Genomic DNA, 25,805 nt, shown 5'->3' on the forward strand with positions numbered 1-25,805 from the left:
GAGGGACTTAACTCGTATATATATACTCTCCCGAATAAGAAAAGCATATAGGAATTTCAACTGTATTTTTATGTTTATTTTGAAACATCTTGTAATGCAGACTGATCCGTCTTTGGCACCAACTCGAGGAAAGTCAATTTGAGTGTCACATGGAGACGTTTGGTGGCGCTGAAGTCAATACCTCGTGTGACCACCGTGGGCATCCAGGACTGCTTCGGCATCGAACGAATAAGTCTCAGAATCTCGTGTTGCCCAATCGCAGCCCACTTTGCCTGTAGTGCCTGTGCGAGTTGCTGAAGTGTCTGGGGCTGAGGGTTACGGCGTCGCACCCGTCTTTCCAGGGCATCCCACAGATGATCGGGTTTAAGTCCGGTGATCTTGAGGGCCAGGGGAGCACATTGATGTTGTGGATCTGGAGGAAGTCTCTGGTGTGACGTGCTGTGTGGGGCCTGGCATTGTCCTGTTGAAACAACTCCCTCTGGCGATCAATGATTGGAAGGAGGTGTGGGCGTAGGATTTCGTCACAGTACCGTTGAGCTGTCAGGTTGCCCTGGATAATCACCAAATCACTTCTCCTGCGGCAGGTGCTCCCTCCCCACATTATAACACCTCCCCGGCCGAATCTGTCCACCTGGGTAACGCAAGCGTCGGCGAAACGTTCACGTCGACATCTGTACACCCGCATTCTTCCATCGCGTCGTTCCAATAGAAATCGTGATTCATCACTGAACCAGATTCTACCCCAATTCGGTAGGTTCCAGGCCTGAACGTTGGTGCACCATTGAACTCGATGTCGACAATGTTGTTGTCGAAGCACAGGGCCAAAATGAGATCTTCTGGCACGTAAACCAGCCTCTCTCAACCTGTTCCTGACGGTCCGTGCAGAAAGCCTCCTCAATCCGTGTATTTGTCGAGCGGTATTGGTCGCCGTAGCTGTTCGATGATGCAGGTGATGTACCCGGATGTAGCGATCCTGCGCCTCAGTGGTCGCTCGAGGTCGCCCACACTACGAGGGGCATCTGCTACCGAATTCTGCCGGCGATATCTGTCCTAGAGCCGTGCAATGGTGTTTTGGTGAACATTCATGCGTCGGGCAACTGCACGTTGAGACTGGCCAGCTTCAAGCAAACCAATGGCGATATGACGGTTAGCTTCACTTAGACGTGTCATTTTGCGTTCGTCAACAATATTTCAAATACAGTGAATAAGCGACAGACAGCGATTAACCTTTTATACCTATCATTGAGACTATCTGATCATTGTGACTTTCACGTGCATTGCACGTGAATTGTGTATTCTGTGACACTACACACCAAAATTGAAAATCATGCTGTTAAATACGATTATATTTGTGATGTTTCAAAACATAAACACCATAGGACTCATCAACAGAGCAAAACCTTTTGTAACACGAATCAATTTTTAATTCATTGCTACATGAAATTGCTAGTTTCATGATGCGTTTCTTTTTGGGAGAGTATATATACATAAGGTTAATGTGTTGCACCAAATCATCATCGGGCGTTTCCTGTTCATGTCTGTCACCGCAAATATGGCCGCTGTGGTAAAACTGAAATTCAGGAGGAGGTATCACTATAATCATTCGTGACATCTGTCCGGTCTAGTTACCAAGAGTGTTCCAGCTGCCAATACGTGTCCCAGGTAACCTACACGTGTCCCAAGTAACCTACACATATCCCAATCAACCAATACGTGTCCCAGGTATCCTACGAGTATCCCAAGTAACCTATACGTGTCCCAATTAATCTACACGTGTCACAAGTAATCTATACGTGTCCCAAGTAACCTACACGTGTCACAAGTAACCAATACGTGTCCCAAGTAGTCTATACATGTCCCAAGTAGTCTATACGTATCCCAAGAAACCTACACGTGTCCCAAGTAACTTAGAAAGTGTCCCAATTAACCTACACGTGTCCCAAGTAACCTACATGTGTCCCAAGTAATATATAAACGTGTCCCAAGTAAACTATACGTGTTCCAAGTAACATATACGTCTCTCAGGTAACCTACACGTATCCCAAGTAACCTACACGTGTCCCAAGTAGTCTATACATGCCCCAGGTAACCTTTCAGTGTACAAAGTAACATACACGTGTCCCAAGTAACACATACGCGTCCCAAGTAACCTACAGGTGTAACAAGTAACATATACATGTCCCAGGTATATCATACGTGTCCCAAGTAACCTACACGGGTCCCAAGTAACCTATACGTGTCCCAAATAATCTACACGTGTCCAAAGTAACCTATACGTGTCCCAGGAAACCTACACGTGTCCCAAATAATCTACACGTGTCCAAAGTAACCTATACGTGCACCAAGTAACCTACACGTGTCACAAGTAACCTGTAGTGTCCCAAGTAGTCTATACATGTCCCAAGTAGTCTATACGTGTCACAAGTAACCTACACGTGTCCCAAGTAACTTAGAAAATGTCCCAAATAACCTACACGTGCCCCAAGTAACCTACATGTGTCCCAAGTAACATATAAACGTGTCCCAAGTAAACAAATGCGTCTCCCAGGTAACCTACACGTGTCCCAAGTAACCTACACGTGTCCCAAGTAGCCTATACATGTCTCAGGTAACCTTTCAGTCTACAAAGTACCTTTCAGTGTACAAAGTAACATACACGTGTCCCAAGTAACACATACGTGTCCCAAGTAACCTACAGGTGTAACAAGTAACATATACATGTCGCAGGTAAATAATACGTGTCCCAAGTAACTTACACGGGTCCCAAGTAACCTATACGTGTCCCAAGTAATCCATACGAGTCCCAAGTAACCTTCAAGTGTCCCAAATAACCTACACGTGTCCCAAGTAAACCTATACGTGTCCAAAGTAACCTACGCGTGTCCCAAGAAACCAATACGTGTCCCAGGTAACCTATACGTGTCCCAAGTAACCTACACGTGTCCCAAGTAGCTTATACATGTCCCAGGTTACCTATAAGTGTACACAGTAACATACGCGTGTCCCAAGTAACATGTACGTGTCCCAAGTAACCTACACGTGTCCCAAGTAACATATATGTGTCCAAAGTAATCCATACGTGTCCCAAGTAACCTATACGTGTACCTGGTAACATATACGTGTCCCAAGTCACCTACAGGGGTCCCAAGTAACTTATTTGTCCCAAGTAGCTTACACTTGTCCCAGGAAAACTATACTTGTCCCAAGTAACCCACGCGTGTCCCAAATAACCTATACGTGTCCCAAGTAATCTACACGTGTCCCAGGTAACCTAGACGGGTCCCAAGTAGGATATATACATGTCCCAGGTAACATTTCAGTGTACAAAGTAACATACACGTGTCCCAAGTAACATATACATGTCCCAGGTAAATCATACCTGTCCCAAGTAATCCATACGTGTTCCCAGTAATCTACGCGTCGATAATAACTACATGTGTACTCTGTAACATATCTGTAAAACTAGCAGGTATAAATCCTATTGTTATTATTTATTGTCTCCCAACACTCTTGAAAATTTTAGTTTTCATCCATTCAACATTAGTCTGAATCGTCACCTATAAATATCGGAGAAAGGTTAGAAATTTCGTGAAGTTGAAGTGATTTACACACACACACACACACACACACACACACACACACACACACACACACACACACACACACACACACACACACACACACACACACACACACACACACACACACACACACACACACACACACACACACACACACACACACACACACACACACACCACGAATCTATCTAGTCTGTATTGCGTAATAAATACATTCGCCATACACATCGTTTATCACATACTGCGATCTGTCTTAACCCAAACACGGGTAACAGATACGTGAAATATAGCACATTAGCAAATAGTCCCACAATGTTGACTATACTCATGCCAATAATGGTTGTCACTCCCTTAAAAAAAAATTTATTGGAGAGCGGGTGGGGTGGGGTGTGTGGGGGGGTTGAGGGGTGTGACAACCATTATTGGCATGAGTATATAATGGATCTTACCACCGTAGAAGGCACAAAAAGTGTGAACAGCCAGAGTACCTGGCACGAATGAGTTTGGAAGAGTTATAAATGTATAAATGTCATTTAGAAAGTTGTCCAATGTAACATATGTTGTATGTGGAATTCATTTTTGTTGAGTCACATCTGGGATTCGAACCCATACACTCAGAATCAGGCAATAATCGCCAGCACACAAAGGAAACGCTTTGGAAGAGTTGTCTTTCCTTGATGTCACCTACACCAGCGAAAATATCATATTTCATTTCATTGTGACACTCGTTTACTCTGTTTTGCTACGTTTTCAATTAATTGGACTCATTTGTAAATATCTCACATAAATCAAATATATATATGTTATTTTAAAATGATGTTTTATATTTATATATTTATTATGCTTCAAGCGGACAAGTTGGTACAACAAATGCAGAAAATGCAAGTTCTTGCGTGGTTCATGTCGAATTACTGGTACAGTGTGTATTTATACCTCACTTGCAACCCTTTTTAAAACCTTCAATGTTGGCATACCTATGTCAAGATTAAAGGTTTGTCTCAATGTTTAACTTCGTTCAAGTTGTTTAAATGGTTGGGAGTGTGTTTTCACATCATTCAATTCATAGGTGACCATGCAGTGTACCAAGAAGTTTACCGTGGCGGTAAATAACTGAGGCTCTGCGATCTGTTGGCAGGGTTTTACCTCGACTCACAAACATGGGGGTCCGGAGACCCCGTAATTATTACTTTTAAGGACCCTTGCCTGCAAAAGGGTCGTTCCTGTTAAGTAACAGTGCCGATAGTATGTCGTACAGACCCTGAAACAAATATATCCAAGAAAGCCCACGCAAGTCTAGAAAATGAGGCAAGTCTAGATTTCCACAGCTTCAGGAAAAATGAAAATGAAGAAAGTTCCTGGGCTCCTTTTTATTGTATTTACAATCTTAATTTAAGAACTTTTATTTTCTGTTAAATATGTTCATTTCAGAGACTAGATGTTAGTCTACAGTGCAGAGAAGCATACCTTTTGATAATATCCTGAGACCATGGAATGAATCATTGATATTGGGGACCAGTGCATCACGAAAAACCATGTATTGGTTTATCTGTGTTAGGTTAGGGTGGGTTACCTCATTCTCTATCCTTAGGGCTTCTGACCAAAACACCTCTTACAATCATAAGGCCTAAGGTTATAAGGTATCACTTCACAATCAATTTGGTTGATCACATCTACCATTAGTACAGTGATGAATAAAGAGACTATGATTAGGTTTAGACATGCACAGCTAAAGTTTAGATGGTTTGCATCACATACCTCTTGTATCACATACCTCTTGTATCAGTGAGTGAGTGAGTTTAGTTTTACTCCGCTTTTAGCAATATTCCAGCAATATCACGGCAGGGGACACCACAAATGGGCTTCACACTATGTACCCATGTGGGGAATCAAACCTGGGTGTTTGGCATGATGAGCGAACGTCTTAACCACTGGGCTACCCCACCGCCCTGTTGTATCACATACCTCTTTTATCACATACCTCTTGTATCACATACCTCTTTTATCACATACCTCTTTCATCACATACCTCTTTCATCACATACCTCTTGTGTCACATACCTCTTGTATCACATACCTCTTTTATCACATACCTTTTGTACAACTAGGAATCCTGTTGTGCAGGGGAAGACTGTGATCAAGTGTCTACCTTGTGTCGTTCCAAATACACACAAAAAATATGCTAATAATGGAGAACCAAATTTAACACTCTTACAATATAGATGAGAAACTATATAGGGAACTTATTATACGTGTGATTATCTTAACATGAAAATATAGAAACTATGCTAAATTACCTGGAATGTTGGATAGTTATGTATAGGGGCAAGTATACATATTTTTTCTTATCCTGACTCATGCTTAATTGCTTGTCATTTTCTTCTTGCAAATGATAGTGGAACACTTGAATCCCCTTTTGAAGCTCCCTTCAAAAAGGCGGATGTAAAATCACTCACCCAGTGTTATCTCCCTTGTGACTCTTTTGGCGGGAAAATGCGCCACATGATCAGACATGCCCTTCACGTTCTCCTTCTTCGCCCTTGAGGACGGTTGTGAGAGCGCCTGGATTCCCTATACGGCGTTATATCCTTTAAATTTGAGGCCTTTGCTACTAAATTAGCTATATACGGTTTTAGGATTGATATACCAACAATATGGGTTGAAATTCTGTCCAAATTATCTGTTTTTTTGACGTTGTTGACATGTTTTTTCATCGTCTTTACATTTGATGAAAACTTGCAGTCGTTGCAGATACCAGTTGTTGTTTGCTGATCCACATTTAATATGTCCTAATTGTACTTCATGTTCTACCAGCTGTCGCTGTCAACTTTGTTAGCATCTGAATTTGAATTTAATAATTATTTATATTCCATTATTAGGCGTGCCAAGGACAGGTCTAGACTGCTTTCACAAGTCATGTCTGAACCAAATGATTGCGTTGATAACCGTTTGTTGTTGACTACTGACATTCACCATTCTAGTGGTTTTGCGGCTGCGGAGCATAAACCGTGACTGATGGCAGCTCCGGCTTCAAGAAGACGTCGTCTACATCAACTATAACCTCATCGCAGTCGAAGAAGACGAGGGCAAAACTACACGTTCTACCGCTGTTAAGCAGAGATCTTTCAACGATGAGATCGTACCGCCGCATGAGAAAGACGTGTTTGACGACCCCCCTATACTTCTACCTGAGGTATCGATGACATCTATGACGCAGTCGATGTCTACTACGACTAGATCATCACCTATGAATGTCACAGCAGGCCACCTGTTCGACATAAGACCTCCTACTTCGAGGAGTCCTGCTCCTGGAATGACAGATTTATGCAGCCGTTACTACGAGCTCAGTGGGAGGCGCCTACAATCTTCGGAGGTCTATTGGATGATGCAGCTAAACAAGCTACACAAGACTCCAGAGAGGTCATGATGATAAAGACCATAGACACCTTGGCCAGCATCATCCGCCATACTTCTCAGAGATACAACAACAAGTCTAAGTATGCTGGGATACAGAGAGCTAAAGACAGAAAGTACTCCAGCTCCATAGGCGGGAAGGGCTCTTTTCGTCGCCTTAAGGCAACTACAGAGGAAATTCAGGAAGAGGCCGCGGCCCCAGAACTTCCAAAAGTACCAGACGCTGAAGCCACGGTTCGGAACGAGTGGAGTCTTCCACCCCCAGCCATTCCTGTAGAACTATCGACAGTGGGTGGAAGTCTACAACGGTACTGGAATAATTGGGGGATCCCAGGAGACGACTACGCCTCGCAGGTTCTAAGAGAAGGGTACAATTACAACTGAAAGGTGCCCCTCCGTTAACCCTCAGCCCGATGGTCTTCAACTACGGAGAGGATCAGGCAGACAAATTACAAGAAGCCATCAACGCACTTCTCTCGAAAGATGCAGGAGAGATAATAGATCAGAATCATCTCACCCCAGGCATCTACTCCCCAATTTTTCTAGTACCAAAGAAGAACTCCACAGAGAAGTTCAGACTGATATACAACATGAGTGTATTCAACAGAGACTATCTACTGAAACCAGACAGGTTCAGCCTGATCCACCTACCTCAACTGAGACAACTCGTCCGTCCAGCAGATTATATGGCAAGCATAGACTTACAGGATGTGTACCTGCACATTCTGATACATCAAGAATCAAGAAAATATCTACGATTCCTGTTCAAAGGGCAACACTACCAATGGAGCGTGCTACCGTTTGGAATATCTTCGGCTCCGTGGCTATTCACCCGAATAACCAAGCCTATAGTCGCATACCTACATCTACAAGGTCTATGCAATGCCTTTTACCTGGACGACGGGATTCAGGTCCACCAAGATGCAAGTCTACTCAGACTACAGCTGGACTTCACGATCAAGTTGCTCACTCAACTGGGATGGTTGGTGAACCTAAGGAAGTCAGAATTGGAGCCAAAACAAGATCTACAATTCCTGGGGATAAGATTCATCACTACAGAGAATCGAATCGTCATCCAAGAGGATCGATGGGTCAAGATACAAGCCATGATTCCGCCAGCAGTCATCTCTCCGTTAACACTACGATCATGGCAAGTTCTACTCGGTCTACTAACCTCGGCGCAAGACTTGACGCACTTAGGAAGGTTACAGCTAAGACCGCTACAATGGTTCCTCATAAAGCATCTGAACAGTGTCGACCTTATCCTGCTGCCCGAAAGCCTCAAGAGGTATCTACTATGGTGGACACAAAGGTCGAATGTCTCGAAGGAGTCTATTTACAAGAGCCGGCCTTCAAGACAACCTCTATGCGGATGCCTCGTTGCAAGGATGGGGAGCACATCTCAATGATCAAGTAGCGTCGGGAAAGTGGTCTCATACAGAACAAAAGCTCCACATCAATCTACTAGAGATGAAAGCAGTGATCAACGCAGTACAACTGTGGGCGAGCTTGCTGAACAACAAGATGTTGATGATCCACACCGACAGCACCACAGTGGCTTTCTTTATAAACGGGCAAGGATCCACAAGATCACCAAGCCTATTGCAGCTCACATTCCAGTTGTTCCAGATCACGCAAAAAGCAGACATCTGGATAAAAGCGTGTCACATAGCCGGAGCCAAGAACGTCCTAGCAGACGCTCTCTCAAGACCACTACACCCGTCACCAACAGAATGGATGCTCCTTCCAGAAACGTTTCGGGAAGTAAGGGAAATAGCATTCCCCTCCATAGACCTGTTCGCCACGACGTTCAACAAACAACTGCAGACGTTCATCTCACCAGTTCCAGATCCTCAAGCCTGGGCAACAGATGCACTGAGCATGTCGTGGGAAGGACTAAACGGCTACGCTTTTCCACCCCCGATACTACTGACAAAAGTACTGGTCAAGATCAAACAGACACAGACGCTACAACTGACTTTGGTCGGGCCTTACTGGCCAACGAGACCATGGTTCCCAGATCTACTAGAAACCCTAGGAAGCCCACTAATCAAGCTTCCAGATTGGCCGAACCTACTGATACATCTGCACACCAAACGAGTCCACAAAAACCCAGCAGTGTTCCAGCTACACGTGTGGATCGTATCAAAATGTGTTTGAAGAAAAGAGGATACTCCGCCAGAGCTGCCAAGGCTGTGACACTAGCGTTACGCAGAACGACTCGCAACCTATACGATGATAAATGGCTGAAGTTTAAAACTTACGCAAGGCGGAAAGGCTTCACAGCCATAACAGCTACGCATCCTCAAGTGGCGGAATATCTGTGTCATCTAAGACAGACCAGACATCTAAAAGGTTCCACCCTTTCAACGTATGTCGCAGTACAATGATTACCATGAAAACAGGCATCAAGCTGACGAAAGTACCAGAATTACTTGCGCTGCTGAAATCATTCAAGTTGGAAGACCAACAAAAGAATTCAGAGCCCCAGCCTGGGACTTGAATGTAATTCTGCGTCATCTTACCAGTGATGTCTACGAACCACTAGACCAGATCATGATCGAGCTGCTGACACAGAAGTCTCTGTTCCTGCTTGCGTTAGCCACTGCAGCTCGCATATCGGAGATACATGCGCTGGACTACAGTCGAACGACGTTCGACAGAGGGCAGAATAATACAGGTCATCTAGGACTTAGAGGGGACTTTATTGCCAAGAATCAACTACCTGGTCAACCAGATAGACAATTCCATGTACCAGCGCTGTCTACAGTCCTCGGCCCACAAGATATAGAGGACTTATCCTTGTGCCCAGTCAGAGCCTTGAAGATATATCTTCAAAAGACTAACACGAGGAGAAGGAAATTCAAGTGCCTATTCATCCCATTATCAACAGAGACATCAACTGAAGTCTCAAGAACGACCATATCGTTCTGGATGAGAGCCGTCATATTGAGAGCCTACAAAGCAGCAGGACTAGAACCTCCTAGAGCTTCCAACCCACACGAAGTGAGAGCACTGGCATCAACACTAGCTCTACATGGAAATTGCTCGATACCGACAATAATGGAGGGCTGCTTCTGGAAGTCGGACACAGTGTTTGCCAACCACTACCTCCGAGACATGGGCACAGAAGACGTCTCCGGCATTCACCAATTTGGGCCTCTCGTTGTAGCACAGCAACTAACGGTTCCTCAAAGGCACTGAGTTGAAATCTCACCCTTTATCACGTTGACTTAAAAATGACTTTTTCTAGGAAGTATCAGTTTGAAAGTCCATGCGCACAGTCTAGGACAGACTAGCATGAGTGATTAAGATCCTGTGCGGGTAACGACCTAACCTGCACATGAAGGGATCGCAACTCATTTATGATAAAGACCTTATCATAATCCATGGGTTGTTATGAGATATCTAGTACAGAAGAACTAGTTTATCTATAACCACACAAATCAGCATGATTCATCCTGTCTGAGATGGAAGTAAGACAAGGAGTGGTCCCCCCGAGTTACTACTATGCAAGTTGGAAGAATAGGACCACGGAAATGCCGTTTGCAGTTCCCATGGGGGGGATACAGGACGTATCTAAGGACAGCTGTTGAATCCAGTGGCTTGACCCACCACCCGATTTCCGGACGGATTCTATAAGCAAAGATCATGAGTCAGGATAAGGAAAAATATGTAATTTTTTTAAGTAAAATTGATATTTTATACTTATCCTGACTCATGACGAACAAGCTCTCCCAACCTCCCCGTCGAAGTCACTTGTGATTTCACAGCAAATCCAGGTGCATGGGGAAATTATAAGGAGAGAGTGACAAGACTGGGCACGTCACATGGTACGTTTGCGCGGGAAAGAGGAAGGGAGGTAACTCGTGGGTGAGCATTGTACGTCTGCTTCGGGAACTTCAAGGGATTAAAGTGTTCCACTACCATTCGGAAGGAAAAGGGAGATTAGCAAAGATCATGAGTCAGGATAAGTATAAAATATCAATTTTACTTAAAAAATTACATTTTTCATACTGAGCAATTTTAACAAAGAAATTAGTATTTCTAATGCTACACTTTCTTGAAAACTTGGTTTGCAAATCTGCCAACTCCCAAAAAGCAAGATGTGAAACATATAAGAAAAAGTATGGGACCAGTGTATTTTTATGACTGCAGACCAAAGATGCTTGTAATCACAAGAAACATCTTGTGTTCTCCAACTTCGTCCACAGCGATAATCCTTGCACGCATCACTTGCTGTGTTTTTACGAGTTGCCTTCCCGGTTCAAGCCGCGCGAACCTAATCACTGCGCAGCACAGCTGTTGAAACCACTTTTCAGCCCAGTGCTGGGGTGAAATTAGTGAATCATTTGAACTCCGATTTCCCGGGCGGCTCTTGTCACGTTATTTTTCAACTTTATAAGTTGAATTTGCATTTGTGATAATTTGTTACTGTAAGTCCATACCGAAAGGTATCAGAATCTGCAAAGTTGTGTTTTGCGTTGCATGTGACCTTTAACTATTAATTTGGGTCCTGGGTATATCTGGATGGTTGCTTGTGACTTTAACAAATTATCTGAAGCCTGCATAGAGTAACATCCTCTTGAATCTAGTAAGCTCCGCTAGTAAGAGTCCCTATGATAACACTTGATCAGCATAGAATTGTGTAAAATATTATGGAGGTTTAAAAGTATTTGGTATATTGATTCAGGAGTACTACAGGTTTCAGTGCCAGCCTTTCAACAGATTGTTACCAGTATTTTTGCTTTTTCAGTTATGATGGAGTTCCTGTTGAATGTGTGTTTCTCTCTCTTGTTTCAGAATTGTTTGCTTGAAAGAAAATATTGCTTGCAAGTATGATTGTTATAATGACACCTTGGCCACAAGTAACAAAATTATCGGATTTATAAGAACTCTGATTGTAATCTCACAGAATGGCATCTAGTGTGTCAAACAAGTACTCCTACTCTGACACATTTGAAGGAACATCGATTCTGTCTGATACGTTTTCACCAGAGATAGTTCCTGTCATCCCATTTGATGAGGACAAAAATATCCGAACAAGCCAGTACTCCAGTGCTAGTCTGAGTAAAGGCAGCACACAGACACTCCCTACAAAGGACAAGACAATCACCACTACTCCAAGCCAGTACTCCAGCCCTGGCTATCAGACACAAACTACCAAGGAACATTCTAGTGGAAGTCTTAGCTGTGACCGCACCTCCCACACACGCACCTATACCAGTGATGTGTCAGATACTCTCACATACCAGGATGACTTCACTGACGCGGAGGGAGGAACAGATGTTGAGGATGCTTTCTCATACTCAGATACATTTGAAGACTCCATGTTTCCAACCATGAGGTCATCAGTACCAGAGGAACGAGACTCCCGCCTGGACACGGTCACATCCGAGGACACAAGCTGCCAGGAAAGGAAATACCTGGAGGAGTATGTACAACACCTGTTGTGTGTATTGTTAAACACTTCTCAAATAGATATGTATAGACATAGGGCGACTGACTCAAAGATATGTATAGACATAGGGCGACTGACTCAAAGATATGACTGACTCAAAAAGATATGTATGACAAGGGCGACTGACTGACTCCAAAGATATGTATAGACATAGGCGACTGACTCAAAGATATGTATAGACATGACTGACTCAAAGATATGCGACTGACTCAAAAGATATGTATAGACATAGGCTGACTGACTCAAAGATATGTATAGACATAGGGCGACTGACTCAAAGATATGTATATGACTCAAAGATATGTATAGACATAGGGCGGCAAAGATATGTATGACTGACTCAAAGATATGTATAGACATACTGACTCAAAGATATGTATAGACATAGGGCGACTGACTCAAAGATATGTATAGACATAGGGCGACTGACTCAAAGATATGTATAGACATAGGGCGACTGACTCAAAGATATGTATAGACTGATCAAAGATATGTATAGACATAGGGCGACTGACTCAAAGATATGTATAGACATAGGGCGACTGACTCAAAGATATGTATAGACATAGGGCGACTGACTCAAAGATATGTATAGACATAGGGCGACTGACTCAAAGATATGTATAGACATAGGGCGACTGACTCAAAGATATGTATAGACATAGGGCGACTGACTCAAAGATATGTATAGACATAGGGCGACTGACTCAAAGATATGTATAGACATAGGGCGACTGACTCAAAGATATGTATAGACATAGGGCGACTGACACAAAGATATGTATTGACATAGGGCGACTGACACAAAGCGGTCACTTTTTGTTGTGTATTAACAATCAGATGTATGTATACACATTTTCTTATCACTTGTGCAACATTATTGCCCTTTGTTGACGAGATGATAAAGATGCAGGACTACTGCAGCCGTTACTGAAGCTGCTTCCCCTGATGCTGCAGTATATGAATTGTGTACATGTTGCAGCTCCTTTGAGAGTCCGAGTCTGACAGTAACAAGTCGTGATGGCCACACACTTGACTTCACAGAGAGCCACATCTTTGGTCCAGCTACTGAGGAGATCCGGGAACTGTCTGTATGTCACCTCTTATCTGCTGAAGGTTAATTAGAAGCTTAGCTCCCATAGTTGTCACTTGTATCTCAGTTTTATGTTGGATTGTTTCAGATATGTACAGCTCACAGGATAGTGCACACGTCCACTGAATTTCCTTCTCTTCTGTTCTTCAGGCAGAAGATTTAGCTAAGGCTGAGGCTTTTGAAGCAAGTGAAAACTTCATCAGCAAATTGCTGGGCCGTCTGAGGGTGTCCAAGATGGTTTCTGCCAACAGTACAAGGCCTCAGCAGGGTGAGTGCTCATTTTGCATAAACAAGACAAAAACTGATATCAAATGGATGGATATAACAGACTGGGGTGTTTTCATGTTGGTCACTTGCTGTAGCAAAGGCATGTAGAAAGTATTGTTATAACATTGACAAGCAGGCTCACGTACTTTGTACATCAATTTCAGAGGAGGAGGGGGGGGGTCACAATTGTAAATCATCATATCACACACACACACACACACACACACCTCGGTCCCTCGGATGATCTGCCAGAACTCTGTATGGTGCGAAATTAATAATTTTTCCTTATCCTGACTCATGCTTATTGCTTGTCTTCTTCTTCTGGCGAACCTAGTGGAACACTTGTATCTCCCAATTGAAGTTCCCTTCAATAAAAAATCACTCATTAGTACTGACCACGAGTTACCTCCCTTCCACAAGCGCGGGAACGAGGGCGCCACCTGAACCCATGTGCCTCACTCTCTCCTTCTTCGCCCAGTGAGCTGGTCGTGAGAGCGCCTGTGTCTCCCAACACACTATATCCTTTTAGTTTAGTACCTCTTATACTTAGTATAGAGGTGTAACTAGTATCCTTATTCAACTTGCATTGATTATTAATGGCGTTTCTGCTGTTTATTCACGGTTCGCCGTGATTGTTCAGTAGTTTACGTTAATGAGAATCTGCACAGATTGTAAACTACATTATTCCGCTACTGATCCACATTTAAAATGCCCTAGTTGCATTACTCCATGTTCTTTTGTTTCTCGTTGTAAATTATGTATTAATTTACCAATTTCTGCCTTTGATAAATATTTATGTTCCGTTTTTAGACGGAAGGCAGATAAATCTTGCAAACAATCTTCAGTCATGGCTATTAGATCAGAAGCTAATATTCCCTGTCAATGTTGACTGACGACCCGCCACCGCTGGTGGCATGCCTGAGTTCCCTCGGAGAATAGCGTGGGACGCAGTCCGCTATGTCCAAGCAGCGACCTGCATCTCAAGACCTGCCGTCTTCTCAGTCTAAGACTAGGAAAACGTCCATATCATCACATATGTTTGAACCCTAGGTCTACAGCTTCGTCAAAGGAAATCTACAAAATCTAATAATTTTGCCTCCGATAGTTTACCTATCACAGAATTATCTTTATATGATGATGACATTCCGATTATCATTCAGATGCTCGTCATAAGAAAGCGTCTTGTTTCTGCGACTGTTACCTCAGCGCAGATTAGCACACAACGGAGATGCCGACACTATCACCAGAAATTTTATCTGAGGGTCCCGTCACCTCTGCAGAGAGACATCCCTCATCAAGCGCAGACCGCTTCAGGCGACTTGATCAACCAGATAATGAGGGTGATGGAAGACCGCTCACGACTTACAGAGGCCTCAGAGCCACGGGCCTCAGAGCCCACCCCATATCAAGTCATACAGGGCCTCAGAGCCCGCCTTGGCCAGCGTGGGGCCTCTGAGCCCATAGCGCGCCTCGCGAGAAGGCAACCCTGCCGGGGTGAGCTCTTTGCATAAGGTATCCCAGGTCGCCTCCGTGAAGGAGCTAGAGCCTCACCTTTTGCAAGAGGCTTGTGAGGCTTCGCCAGAAAGCGCACCTTGTCATGCGAAGAAGGCGTTGCGCTGGCAAGCGCTCATATGTCGATCACGGACACTGACTCAATACATTCGCGAAGGTTGCGAAGGCTAAGTGGCTCCAGTTCTTCATCGCCTAGAAGATCTACATCGCCTAGAAGAGCTTCGTGAAGCCCCCAGCGTTCGCGAAGCCCCCAACGTTCGGAAGATATAGTAGAGTTCGCGAAGTCCCCAGCGTTGCGCGGAGGGTGTCTCCTCCAAGGTCTCCTTACACTAGCCACTCGTCAGTCCGTTCATCACAGTCCTCTCATAGATCTTCCTATAGATCTAGGACTCCGACATGTGACCCTACGTCAAAAGAGGAGGAAAGTATCATTCTCCAGATTAGATACTGGATAGTGAATGAGTTACAACGTGTTTTTTTCATCGAAGAACGAGAATTCAACTCAGACTTAAGTCATGAAGAATGATGATGTAGACTATTTCACCTTACCTCCTATTGATCCGATTGCAGCGGTACCAACTAATCTGGATACAGCCTGCTCCAAATCTTCGGAAGCCCAAACGCAGATCTGCAGACAATTCTATTACGGAATTGAACAGCAACCTTGTTACAGCGAATAAAACTCATATTGTCAACGATTTCTGAGAAGAAATATGTACAACAAGTTCAGCTTTAATTCTACAATTATGACGATACATTCATGTATACAGTCTACAAGTTGACAACTTGCAAGTTTTATTAAACCTTTATATAAGGAAGTCGGAATTATCTTCAAGACTGAAGTTACTTTCCACGACAGCCAGGAAAATAACCTACCCAGCATTAATATTATAGGCGAGGTATTTCGCCGGAGGTTTCTCAGCGTTTACCATTAACCCTCGAAACACGTGGTTACTTTCGGGTAACCGGGGAAGCTACGGTGAAGACCGGCGATTGTTCTACTATCAGCGGCGGCACTATATTATACAAGGTTCCTTTTCCTGCTACACGGTGACATCACAGCGGGTACTCTACAGAATCAAAATGCCTTGTTCTGATTGGACCCTTGAGGGACAACGCCCTACACAGAGGTCGAGCATAGTTCACAGTTCAAGACTTAGGTTGCAAGTGACAACATTATCTCAGTGAGCATCGTCAAAGGACTTAAGCGAGCGAATTTTCCTCGGCGACGGTATACAAGTGGATCCAAATCCACAGCGTCTCAGACTACAGTTGAATTTCATCATCAAGACCAAGAGATTGAATGTTTGCGCAAGCGTCTCCTTAGTAGAGCGAATCGAAAACACATCTGTACGTGGGCTTCGTCACTACAAGGTTGGGGAGCCCACCTTACCGGCAGGTCAGCCTCAGGTCTATGGAGCAATCAAGAGCAAATGTCACATAATCTGCTAGAGATGCAAGCAGTTATAAGCGCCATAAGTCACTGGAGCAACCTACTACAGAGCGGCTCAGATAATGGTTCACACAATTCAACACTGGCGTTTTTTCATGTGAACAAACAAGGTTCAACTAGGTCACAGAACCTACTGACTCGATGTTTCAGACTGTTCGATCGAATCGACAATCTAAACATACCGTCAGTACTTGCCACATTCAGGAACATAGAATGTATTAGCAGGCAGCTCTCTCTGGGCTACACCTACCGTCGCCGACAGAATGGATGCTCCACACACAGGGAAATAGGATCTCCTCTGATAGACCTAGTCACCACTTTCGGTTCAACAAGCAACTGACAACATTACATTATCGCCAGTGCCAGACCCACTAGCATGGGCAATGGACACACTAAGCAAGTCTTACAGAAAATCAGTCAAATGCAGAGCCTCCATCTGATTTGGTCACGCCCTACTGGCTAGCGCGAACTTGGTTTCCAGATCTCATACAAGAAATCGGAAAACTAATTCTTCAGCTCCACAACGCTCAATCTATTGATACATCTGCACACCAAACAAGTGCGATACACCAGAAGCATTCCAACTTCATTATGGATTGTATCAAGGCATGTCTGAATAAGAGGTTATTCTGCCAGGCGGCTACAGCGGTCACGCTTTGTAACGGCGTAACTTCGACTTCGTAACTTATCACGATGACAAATGGCACAGTTTTGTCAATTCGCGGCTGCTAAGAAAGGATTTACAGCCAGATATGCTACACATCCTCAAGTGGCAGATTTCTTATGTTATCTACGTTAAACTAAGAATCTAAAGGCTCAACCTTGTCCATTTATCTGGCAGCTATAAGTTCTGTCATACTATGAGGCCCGGGCGTCAAGTTGACAAAGCGCCAGAGTTACTCGGTTTGTTACAAAGCGTTCTGATTGGAGGATTAGAAGCGGAAGTTTCACGCTCCAGCAGGATCTAATATAATGCTCCAACACCTCACTAGTGAGGTTTTGAACTCATCGCTATCTACATCGTTTGAATCACTGACCCACAAAACCTTGATACTGTTAGCACTAGCTACGGCCACCAGGATGTCATATTCACGCACTGGATTACGAGAGAACGGCTTTGATGATTTTTCATAACATAGCTCATCTGGGACTTGGCTGGGATTTTATAGGAAAACCAACTGCCAGGTCAACCAGACAGATTATTCCACGTCCCAGCTCTCTCATTCATACTTGGACCGCATGATACGATGGATCTATCACTATGCCCAGTTTGTACACTGAAAATATATCTCCAACGATCCAAATAGAGCAGGGGATATTCAAGAGATTATTTATCCCTATATCTACAGCTACGCATGACGGAAGTCTTATGTACTACTATCTCTATCTGGATCAGAACTGTCATACTACGTGCCTACAAGGCTGTAGGGGCTTAACCCTCAAGAGCTTCTAATCCTCCGCGAAATTAGAGCGCTAGCCTCAACTCTCGCTCTACATGGGAATTGTTCGTTGAATACCATAATGGAGGGATGTTTCTGGAGATCCGATATGGTGTTTGCCAACCACTATCTGAGAGATATCACCACCAAGGAAGTCTCAGGTATCCACCGTTTCGGTCCCATGGTCCTCGCTCAACAGTTGACAGTTCCACGGAGAAGATAAGTCTATCTTACAGATTTTATACTTATCGGATGACAGTACTAATAGATACATGCTATCTATATATTTTGCTTAAGTTTAATTTATTGTCTTAAGCTCAGTACTATGGTGTTTATATCATACTATATATAAGCTAACAACTCTACGGAGTTTGTTATTATATATTTAGCTTAAGTTAATCATATCTTAAGCTCAATTCTATGGTTACATTATAATGTATTAGCTAACAAACTCTACAGAGTTTTTGCTATTATATATGTAGCTTAAGTTTATTCATATGTTGAGCCTTTTAGATTCTTACTACGTTTATATCATATAAGTATATTTATATCATATAAGTTTCATATATTAAGCATTAACAAACTCTCAACGGAGTTTTTGCTATTATATATTTAGCTTAAGTTTCATCATATCTTAAGCATTATGGTTATTATGTATTAGCTAACAAACTCTATATTATATATGTATTAGTTAATTCATATCTTAAGCTCAACTATGTTTTATATCATATAAGTATATTAGCTAATAAACTCTAAAGAGTTTTTTTGGCTTAAGTTTCATCATATCTTAAGCATTATACATTATAAAATGTATTGCTAACAAACTCTAGCTTAGCTTAAGTTAATTCATATCTTAAGCTCAGTACTATGTTTATATCATAAGTATTTTAGCTAACAAACTCTAAAGAGTTTTTTGCTATTATATATTTAGCTTAAGTTTATTCATATCTTAAGCATTATGGTTACATTATAAAATGTATTAGCTAACAAACTCTACGGAGTTTTTTGCTATTATATATGTAGCTTAAGTTTATTCATATCTTAAGCTCAGTACTATATTATATCATATAAGTATCTTAGCTAACAAACTCTAAAGAGTTTTTTGCTATTATATATTTTGCTTAAGTTTCATCATATCTTAAGCATTATGGTTACATTATAAAATGTTTTAGCTAACAAACTCTACGGAGTTGTTTTGGCTATTTAGGTAGCTCAAGTTAATTATATCTTAAGCACAGTACTATACTCATATCATAAAGTATATTAGCTAATAAACTCTAGGGTGTCTTTTGCTGTTATACGGTACTGTGATTCTTTATCATACTATATATATGCCTACAACTCTTAGGAGTTCTACTATTATATATATGTTCAGCTTAAGTTTCAATCCTTAAGCTCAGTCATATGTTCAGTTCATGACATGTATTAGTTAACAAACTCTCAGTAATTGGTTACTATTATACAGCTTAAGTTATAGTTATATCTTAAGCACAGTTATATTATAGCTTATATATATGCATATTGTAAGCTTAATACTTTGGTTCATTATAAAAAGTATTCACTATAAACTATCAAGAGTTTATACTATCACATTAATGGCTTCAGCTTACTTAATGTTATATATACTTTATTATATTCAGTAAATTGTAATAACCCTGATATCGCGAGCTGATAAGTTAACAGCAGGAATTCTTCAGTTCAGTGCCTTTATGAAGTTCCCATAGGGTTATTGCAATCATCTCAGTTCAAATCACTAATTAGTAAAATCCAAAGTATATATAATCCCACCTCCTTATCCGTAGGATTCTACAAAGCAATAAGCATGAGTCAGGATAAGGAAAAATATGAAATTTTTAGAGTAAAATTAATATTTTATACTTATCCTGACTCATGAGGTAAGCCCTCCCATCCTCCCCACATAACACTTTGGATTTCCCTGGAAATTCAGGTGTTGAAGCTCATATGAGGAGAGTGAGGCACATGGGTTCAGGTGGCTACTCGTTCTCGCCAGCTTTGTGGAAGGGAGGTAACTTCGTGGTCAGTACTAATGAGTGATTTTTATTGCAGGGAACTTCAATTGGGAGATACAAGTGTTCCACTAGGTTTCGCCAGAAGAAGAGACAAGCAATAAGCATGAGTCAGGATAAGTATAAAATATTAATTTTACTCTAAAAATTTCATAATTTTTCCTTATCCTGACTCATGCTATTTTGCTTGTCTTCTTCTCCTTGCAAACGTTAGTGGAACACTTGAATCCCCTTTTTGAAGCTCCCTTAAAAAAAGCAGACGTAAAATCACTACTCACCGAGAGTTATGTCCCTTCTCAGTTTTGGCGGGAAACGGCGCCACCCGTCTCCCAGCTCCTCACTCTCTCCTTCTTCGCCCTAGTGGATGGTTGGGAGAGCACCTGGGTCCCCTATACGGCACTATATCCTTTTCTAACTTAGATAATACCCTCTAAATTAGCTGTATAAGGTTTCAGAAAGTATCCTTCTACAATATGCTTTGAAATTTATTATCAAATTTGACTGTTTATTCACGTTTTTACGTGATTGTTCAGTTTGTTTACATTTCATGAAAACCTGTTTTCGTTGCAGGTTTAGGTTCTCTGCTGCAGACCCGCATTTATTGTGCCCAAGTTGCACAACAACATGTACTTCCAGCACTCGCTGTAATATTTGTCAGCATTTATCAGATTTTGATTTTAATAATTATCAATTTTCTCTGCTTAGACATGCTAAGGATAGATCCAGACGGCTGTTGCAAGCCATGGCTAAACCGGCTGAGTCTATAAGGAACCGTTTGTTGTTGTCAGACGAGATGCTTCCTTCCAGTGATCTCCCAAGGGCGTCTTCGGAAGATAGTCATGGGATAGAGACCTCCATTACATTGAGGAAGAGGTCGTCTACTTCAGACAACTCCTCAGCCAATACTAAGAAGAAGAGGCCATCATCATCTCAGAAGAAGCCCTCTGCAGTTAAGCCTTCATCGAAGTCTTCCAGGGGTTCATCACAGAATACGAGGACCTTTTCTACTGAGATCGTCCCGATTGATGAAATAGGCATATACGACGAAACTCCTATCCTCATCTCAGAAGTATTGCCTAAAAAGAAGACGAAAGCCTCAGCTACGGTAACGTCAGCAACCTTATCTATGCAGTCCAAGATACCCTTAACGCAGACATCACGGCCCCATGAGGTACAGTGATCCTTGGACCATATCGCTACCCTCTCAGATGCGTTGTCACTACAACAGTCGTCGCAGATGTTCAACCCCGGGACCTTTATGCAGCAATTCTCCCAACAGATAATGGACCTGATGGAGAAACGGTTCGCGCAGGAAAGGACCTTGCATGATGGACAGCCAGGTGGCTCTCATGCTGACATAGTTGTCAACAACCTGCGCGAAGGACCATTGCTGCATGAAGGACCCCGCACTGGTTGTGCGCCTGCGATGTCTGCTAGAGGACCTAGCATTCGGACCAAGGAAAGACCTGCACTGCACGACTCGAACGAACCTGCACGAAGGAGGAATGAACGTTCACCGGACCTAAATAGATCGTCATCTGAGGATGAGAATTATGAAGGACCTTCACGCAGGGAATCTACAACACAGAGAAGGAAACATACACCTCCGAGAAAGTGCAGAGTGGCGTCTCAAGACTCTGACCCTCATCAGAATCACTCACCTGCGCGCAGGTCTTCGGGAAGGTCGTCTATTCCATGAAGGTCACCACAGAGGACCATATTGCCTTCAGGAAGGCAATCACGGAAACGAAGGCGCACACCTCCAGGCAGGTCTCCATGTAGATCTCCTTATAGAACTTCTCATAGTTCTACATACACATCTCCACGCAGGTCTCATCGCAGATCTCCATGCACGGAGGACACTCACCGACGATATTCAACTGGACATGATACAGAGGACGATGGCGGAATCATATTTTCCGATTCAGAGATCAAGTATTGGATCGCTGGACCTGGACCTGGCTTCACCCTCAAAGGAGGAGAATGAAGCACTCACATTACCTAATGACGGACGATGATGTGGACACCATCACCCTACCTCCAATTGACCCTGTCTCGGACGTACCTGAGGACCTTGATGCAGCCTTCAGGAAGGCAACTAAATTCCAGGCCCCAAGTATTCCGCAGTTCAATGCAAAGAAGTTCTCACTACATCATATGGACCCCTTCATGAAGGCACCAGAGATAGATGAGAACTATAAAATCATCAACAACTCCCGGACCAAATCTTATAAGATTGATGACAAAAAGCTGGCACAGATAGACACTATGACCAGGCGGACCTTCTTCGGACCTACCAGATCGAGGGCAATCAATGAGACGCTCATCTCCAAGTTCAGGAACTCAACTTTGGAGGAGGACCGGATGCTTTATTCTGCCTTACTAACGGAGAAAAAGGACCACCAGTGTATGTCGGAGCATTTGACATCCATATCAGCAGCATTGACGCTTGCCAGAAGACAGGGACTTTTGTCTTCATGCAACTGGAGCGAGCGCTTTACTAAGACTCTCTATAGAGCGCCGTGGTCTACAACATCAATCTTCGCGGGAGAGATTGACAAGGTTGCCAAGGAAGTCAAGAAGGAATCCAGGGAGGTGATGATGATAAAGTCTATTGATACACTAGCCAGTGTCATCAGGCAGACATCCCAACGCTACTCTGGCAAATCTAAATTTGCAGGCATCCAAAGAGCAAGAGAAAAGAAATATGGGACCTCCAGAGGAGGAAAGGACTCTTTTTGTCGCTCATCCGGGACCTATAGAGGATGATCCGGACGAGGCAGGGCACCCAGAGGTGCCAGAGGCTCTAGACGATGAAGGACTGGTTCGGAACGACTGGAGTCTTCCACCCCCAGCCGTTCCTGTACAACCTTCCGAAGTGGGTGGACGTCTACAACGCTACTTGGAGAATTGGGGAATTCTTCAGGACCAATTTGTATCCGACATCCTGCGCGCAGGATATCAAATACAACTACAAGCAGCCACTCTATTGACAAACAGACCTCAGGGCTTCAAGATCGCGGCCCATCGGATAGAGTGGCTGCGCGAAGCTGTCACATCTCTACTAGAGAAGGACGCTATAGAAGTGATAGATCAGGACCAGATCTCACCAGGGTTCTACTCCCCAGAAAAACTCCAAAGAAAAGTTCCGACTTATATACAACATGAGGAAATTCAACAGAGATTATCTACGCAGACCGGCAAAATTCAGGATGATTCATCTGCCTCAACTACTACATCTCGTTCGTCCGTCGGACCATCTTGCCAGCATAGTTCTACAGGACGCATACCTGCACATCACTATAAATCCGGAATCAAGGAAGTACCTAAGATTCCTCCTAGACGGACGACACTACCAATGGAAAGTCCTTCCATTTGGAATATCATCGGCCCCCTGGTTGTTTACACGAGTGACAAAGCCCATCATCACATATCTACATCATCGAGGTCTACGCAGTGCGTTCTACCTGGACGATGGGATTCAAGCTCATCAAGATCCCAGTCATCTCAGACTGCAACTAGACTGCACCATCAGGCTTCTCACTCAACTAGGATGGCTAGTGAATCTCCTCAAGTCGGAACTAGAGCCTACACAGGACCTACAGTTCCTAGGAATTCGGCTCATCACAACAGAAAACCGCATAGCAGTTCCAGAGGACCGTTGGCTGAAGATACTACACATGGTATCTCAAGCTCTACTCTCTCCGTGGCCACTACGAGATTGGCAAAGCCTTTTGGGTCTCCTCACGTCAGCGCAGGACATGACCCGCAGAGGGAGACTACACCTACACCCACTCCAGGTCTTCGTGAATGGCCATCTGGACGATCCGGACCCCTTCGGACTTCCGGACAGACTAAAACCATATCTACTATGGTGGACTCTGAGATCGAATGTTTGCGGAGGGACCTACTTAGCAGAGCTAGAGTGCAATACTCATCTCTACGTGGATGCATCTCTTCAGGGATGGGGAGCGCACCTCGACAACGAAGTGTCAGCTGGGAAATGGACGTTACAGTAGAAAAGTCTGCATATCAACATGCTAGAGATGAAAGCAGTCATAAACACCAGCATTCTAAAAATGCTCATCTAATGATACATACGGACAACTCCACAGTGGCGTTCTACATAAACAAACAAGGATCGACAAGGTCGGCGAACCTTCTGGACCTTTGCTTTCATCTGTTCAGCATAACGGACGATCTGAACATCCACATAAAAGCATGCCACATTCCAGGTGCCAAGAATGTGATAGCAGATGCACTATCTCGTCCAACACAACCATCCCCAACAGAATGGATGCTACATCCAGAGATCTTCAAACAGATCATACAAGAGATAGGAGCTCCGCTCATAGACTTGTTCGCCACAAGATTCAACAATCAACTGGCAACATTAGTCTCTCCAATACCAGATCTACGAGCATGGGCAACAGATGCTCTAAGCATCTCTTGGGAAGGACTAAACGCTTACGCGTTCCCGCCTCCAGCTCTAATACCACAAGTGTTGCAGAAAATCAAGTAGACGAGGAACCTGCAACTGATTTTGGTCGCGCATATTGGCCAGCGAGAATGTGGTTTCCCATTCTCATACAAGAACTAGGACCTCCTCAGTTGCAACTACCAGAGTGGACGAACTTGCTAGTACATCCGCCCAAACGGGAACCCCACAGTGTTCGACCTACACGCATGGACCATATCAAGGCTTTCTTGAAAAAGAGAGGATACTCCTCCAGGGCAGCGAAAGCGGTCACGCTAGCTCTACGCAAATCAACCTGCAACTTGTATGACGACAAGTGGCAAAGCTTTGAGACCTGTGCCTTGAGGAAAGGCTTCACAGCCATGAAAGCGACACACCCTCAAGCGGCGGACTACCTTTGTCATCTAAGACAAACAAAGCGGTTAAAAGGTTCAACACTCTCAACATACCTAGCGGCAGTGAGCTCAGTTATCACCATGAGGACGAGTGTAAAACTGACTAAGGTACCAGAGATACTGGCCTTACTACGGTCCTTCAAGTTGGAAGACCAACAACAGAGATTTAAAGCTCCGGCTTAGGACCTCAATATAGTTCTACAGCATCTTATGAGTTCTTAACACAGAAAACTCTATTTCTGATTGCCTTGGCAACAGCAGCACGGATGTCGGAAATACATGCTCTGGACTTTGAACGGACACGATTTGATGCGCACCGCAACATTGTACATCTGGGACTAAGATGGGACTTTATAGCAAAGAATCAACTGCCAGGTCAACCCGACAGACAGTTCCACATCCCAGCATTATCATCAGTCCTTGGGCCTCAGGATACACAGGACCTATCCTTGTGCCCAGTAAGAGCATTAAAAGTCTACCTACAAAGGTCTAGGACCAGGAGACGAAAATTCAAGCGCCTTTTCATACCTATATTAGCAGAGTCACCTAGAGAGATCTCTCGCTACAACGATATCAATATGGATGGGAGCTGTCATCCTAAGGGCCTATAAAGTAGCAGGACTTGATCCTCCACGAGCCTCCAATCCACATGAAGTTAGAGCTCTGGCATCAACACTCGCTCTACATGG

At 43.6% G+C, this 25,805-nt stretch overlaps 1 protein-coding gene and 1 long non-coding RNA gene across 4 annotated transcripts in view; one reads left to right on the top strand and one right to left on the bottom strand.

Moving 5' to 3' along the window:
• The window catches only part of LOC124281581, a 55,227-nt gene that overhangs the window by 13,398 nt on the left and 16,024 nt on the right, over window positions 1–25,805 (top strand). The window contains exons 1-4 of one of the 3 annotated variants that reach the window (XM_046717526.1): window positions 4,357–4,504; window positions 11,796–12,426; window positions 13,436–13,544; window positions 13,697–13,814. In XM_046717526.1, the coding sequence (XP_046573482.1) occupies window positions 11,909–12,426; window positions 13,436–13,544; window positions 13,697–13,814 (745 nt within the window). In that variant the 5' untranslated portion in view covers window positions 4,357–4,504; window positions 11,796–11,908. Of the gene's footprint in view, window positions 1–4,356; window positions 4,505–11,795; window positions 12,427–13,435; window positions 13,545–13,696; window positions 13,815–25,805 lie in introns of those variants that run through there. The other 2 variants (XM_046717527.1, XM_046717528.1) reach the window with 2 other exon arrangements.
• LOC124281585 lies at window positions 7,041–24,402 on the bottom strand. Its single transcript, XR_006899937.1, has 3 exons — window positions 24,309–24,402; window positions 23,904–23,909; window positions 7,041–7,050 (listed from the first exon to the last, which is right to left on the bottom strand). It is a non-coding gene; the product is annotated as an uncharacterized LOC124281585 (long non-coding RNA).

Source organism: Haliotis rubra, unplaced genomic scaffold, assembly GCF_003918875.1.
Source record: "Haliotis rubra isolate DU_JTF1 unplaced genomic scaffold, ASM391887v1 Scf285, whole genome shotgun sequence".
NCBI lineage: Eukaryota > Metazoa > Mollusca > Gastropoda > Lepetellida > Haliotidae > Haliotis > Haliotis rubra.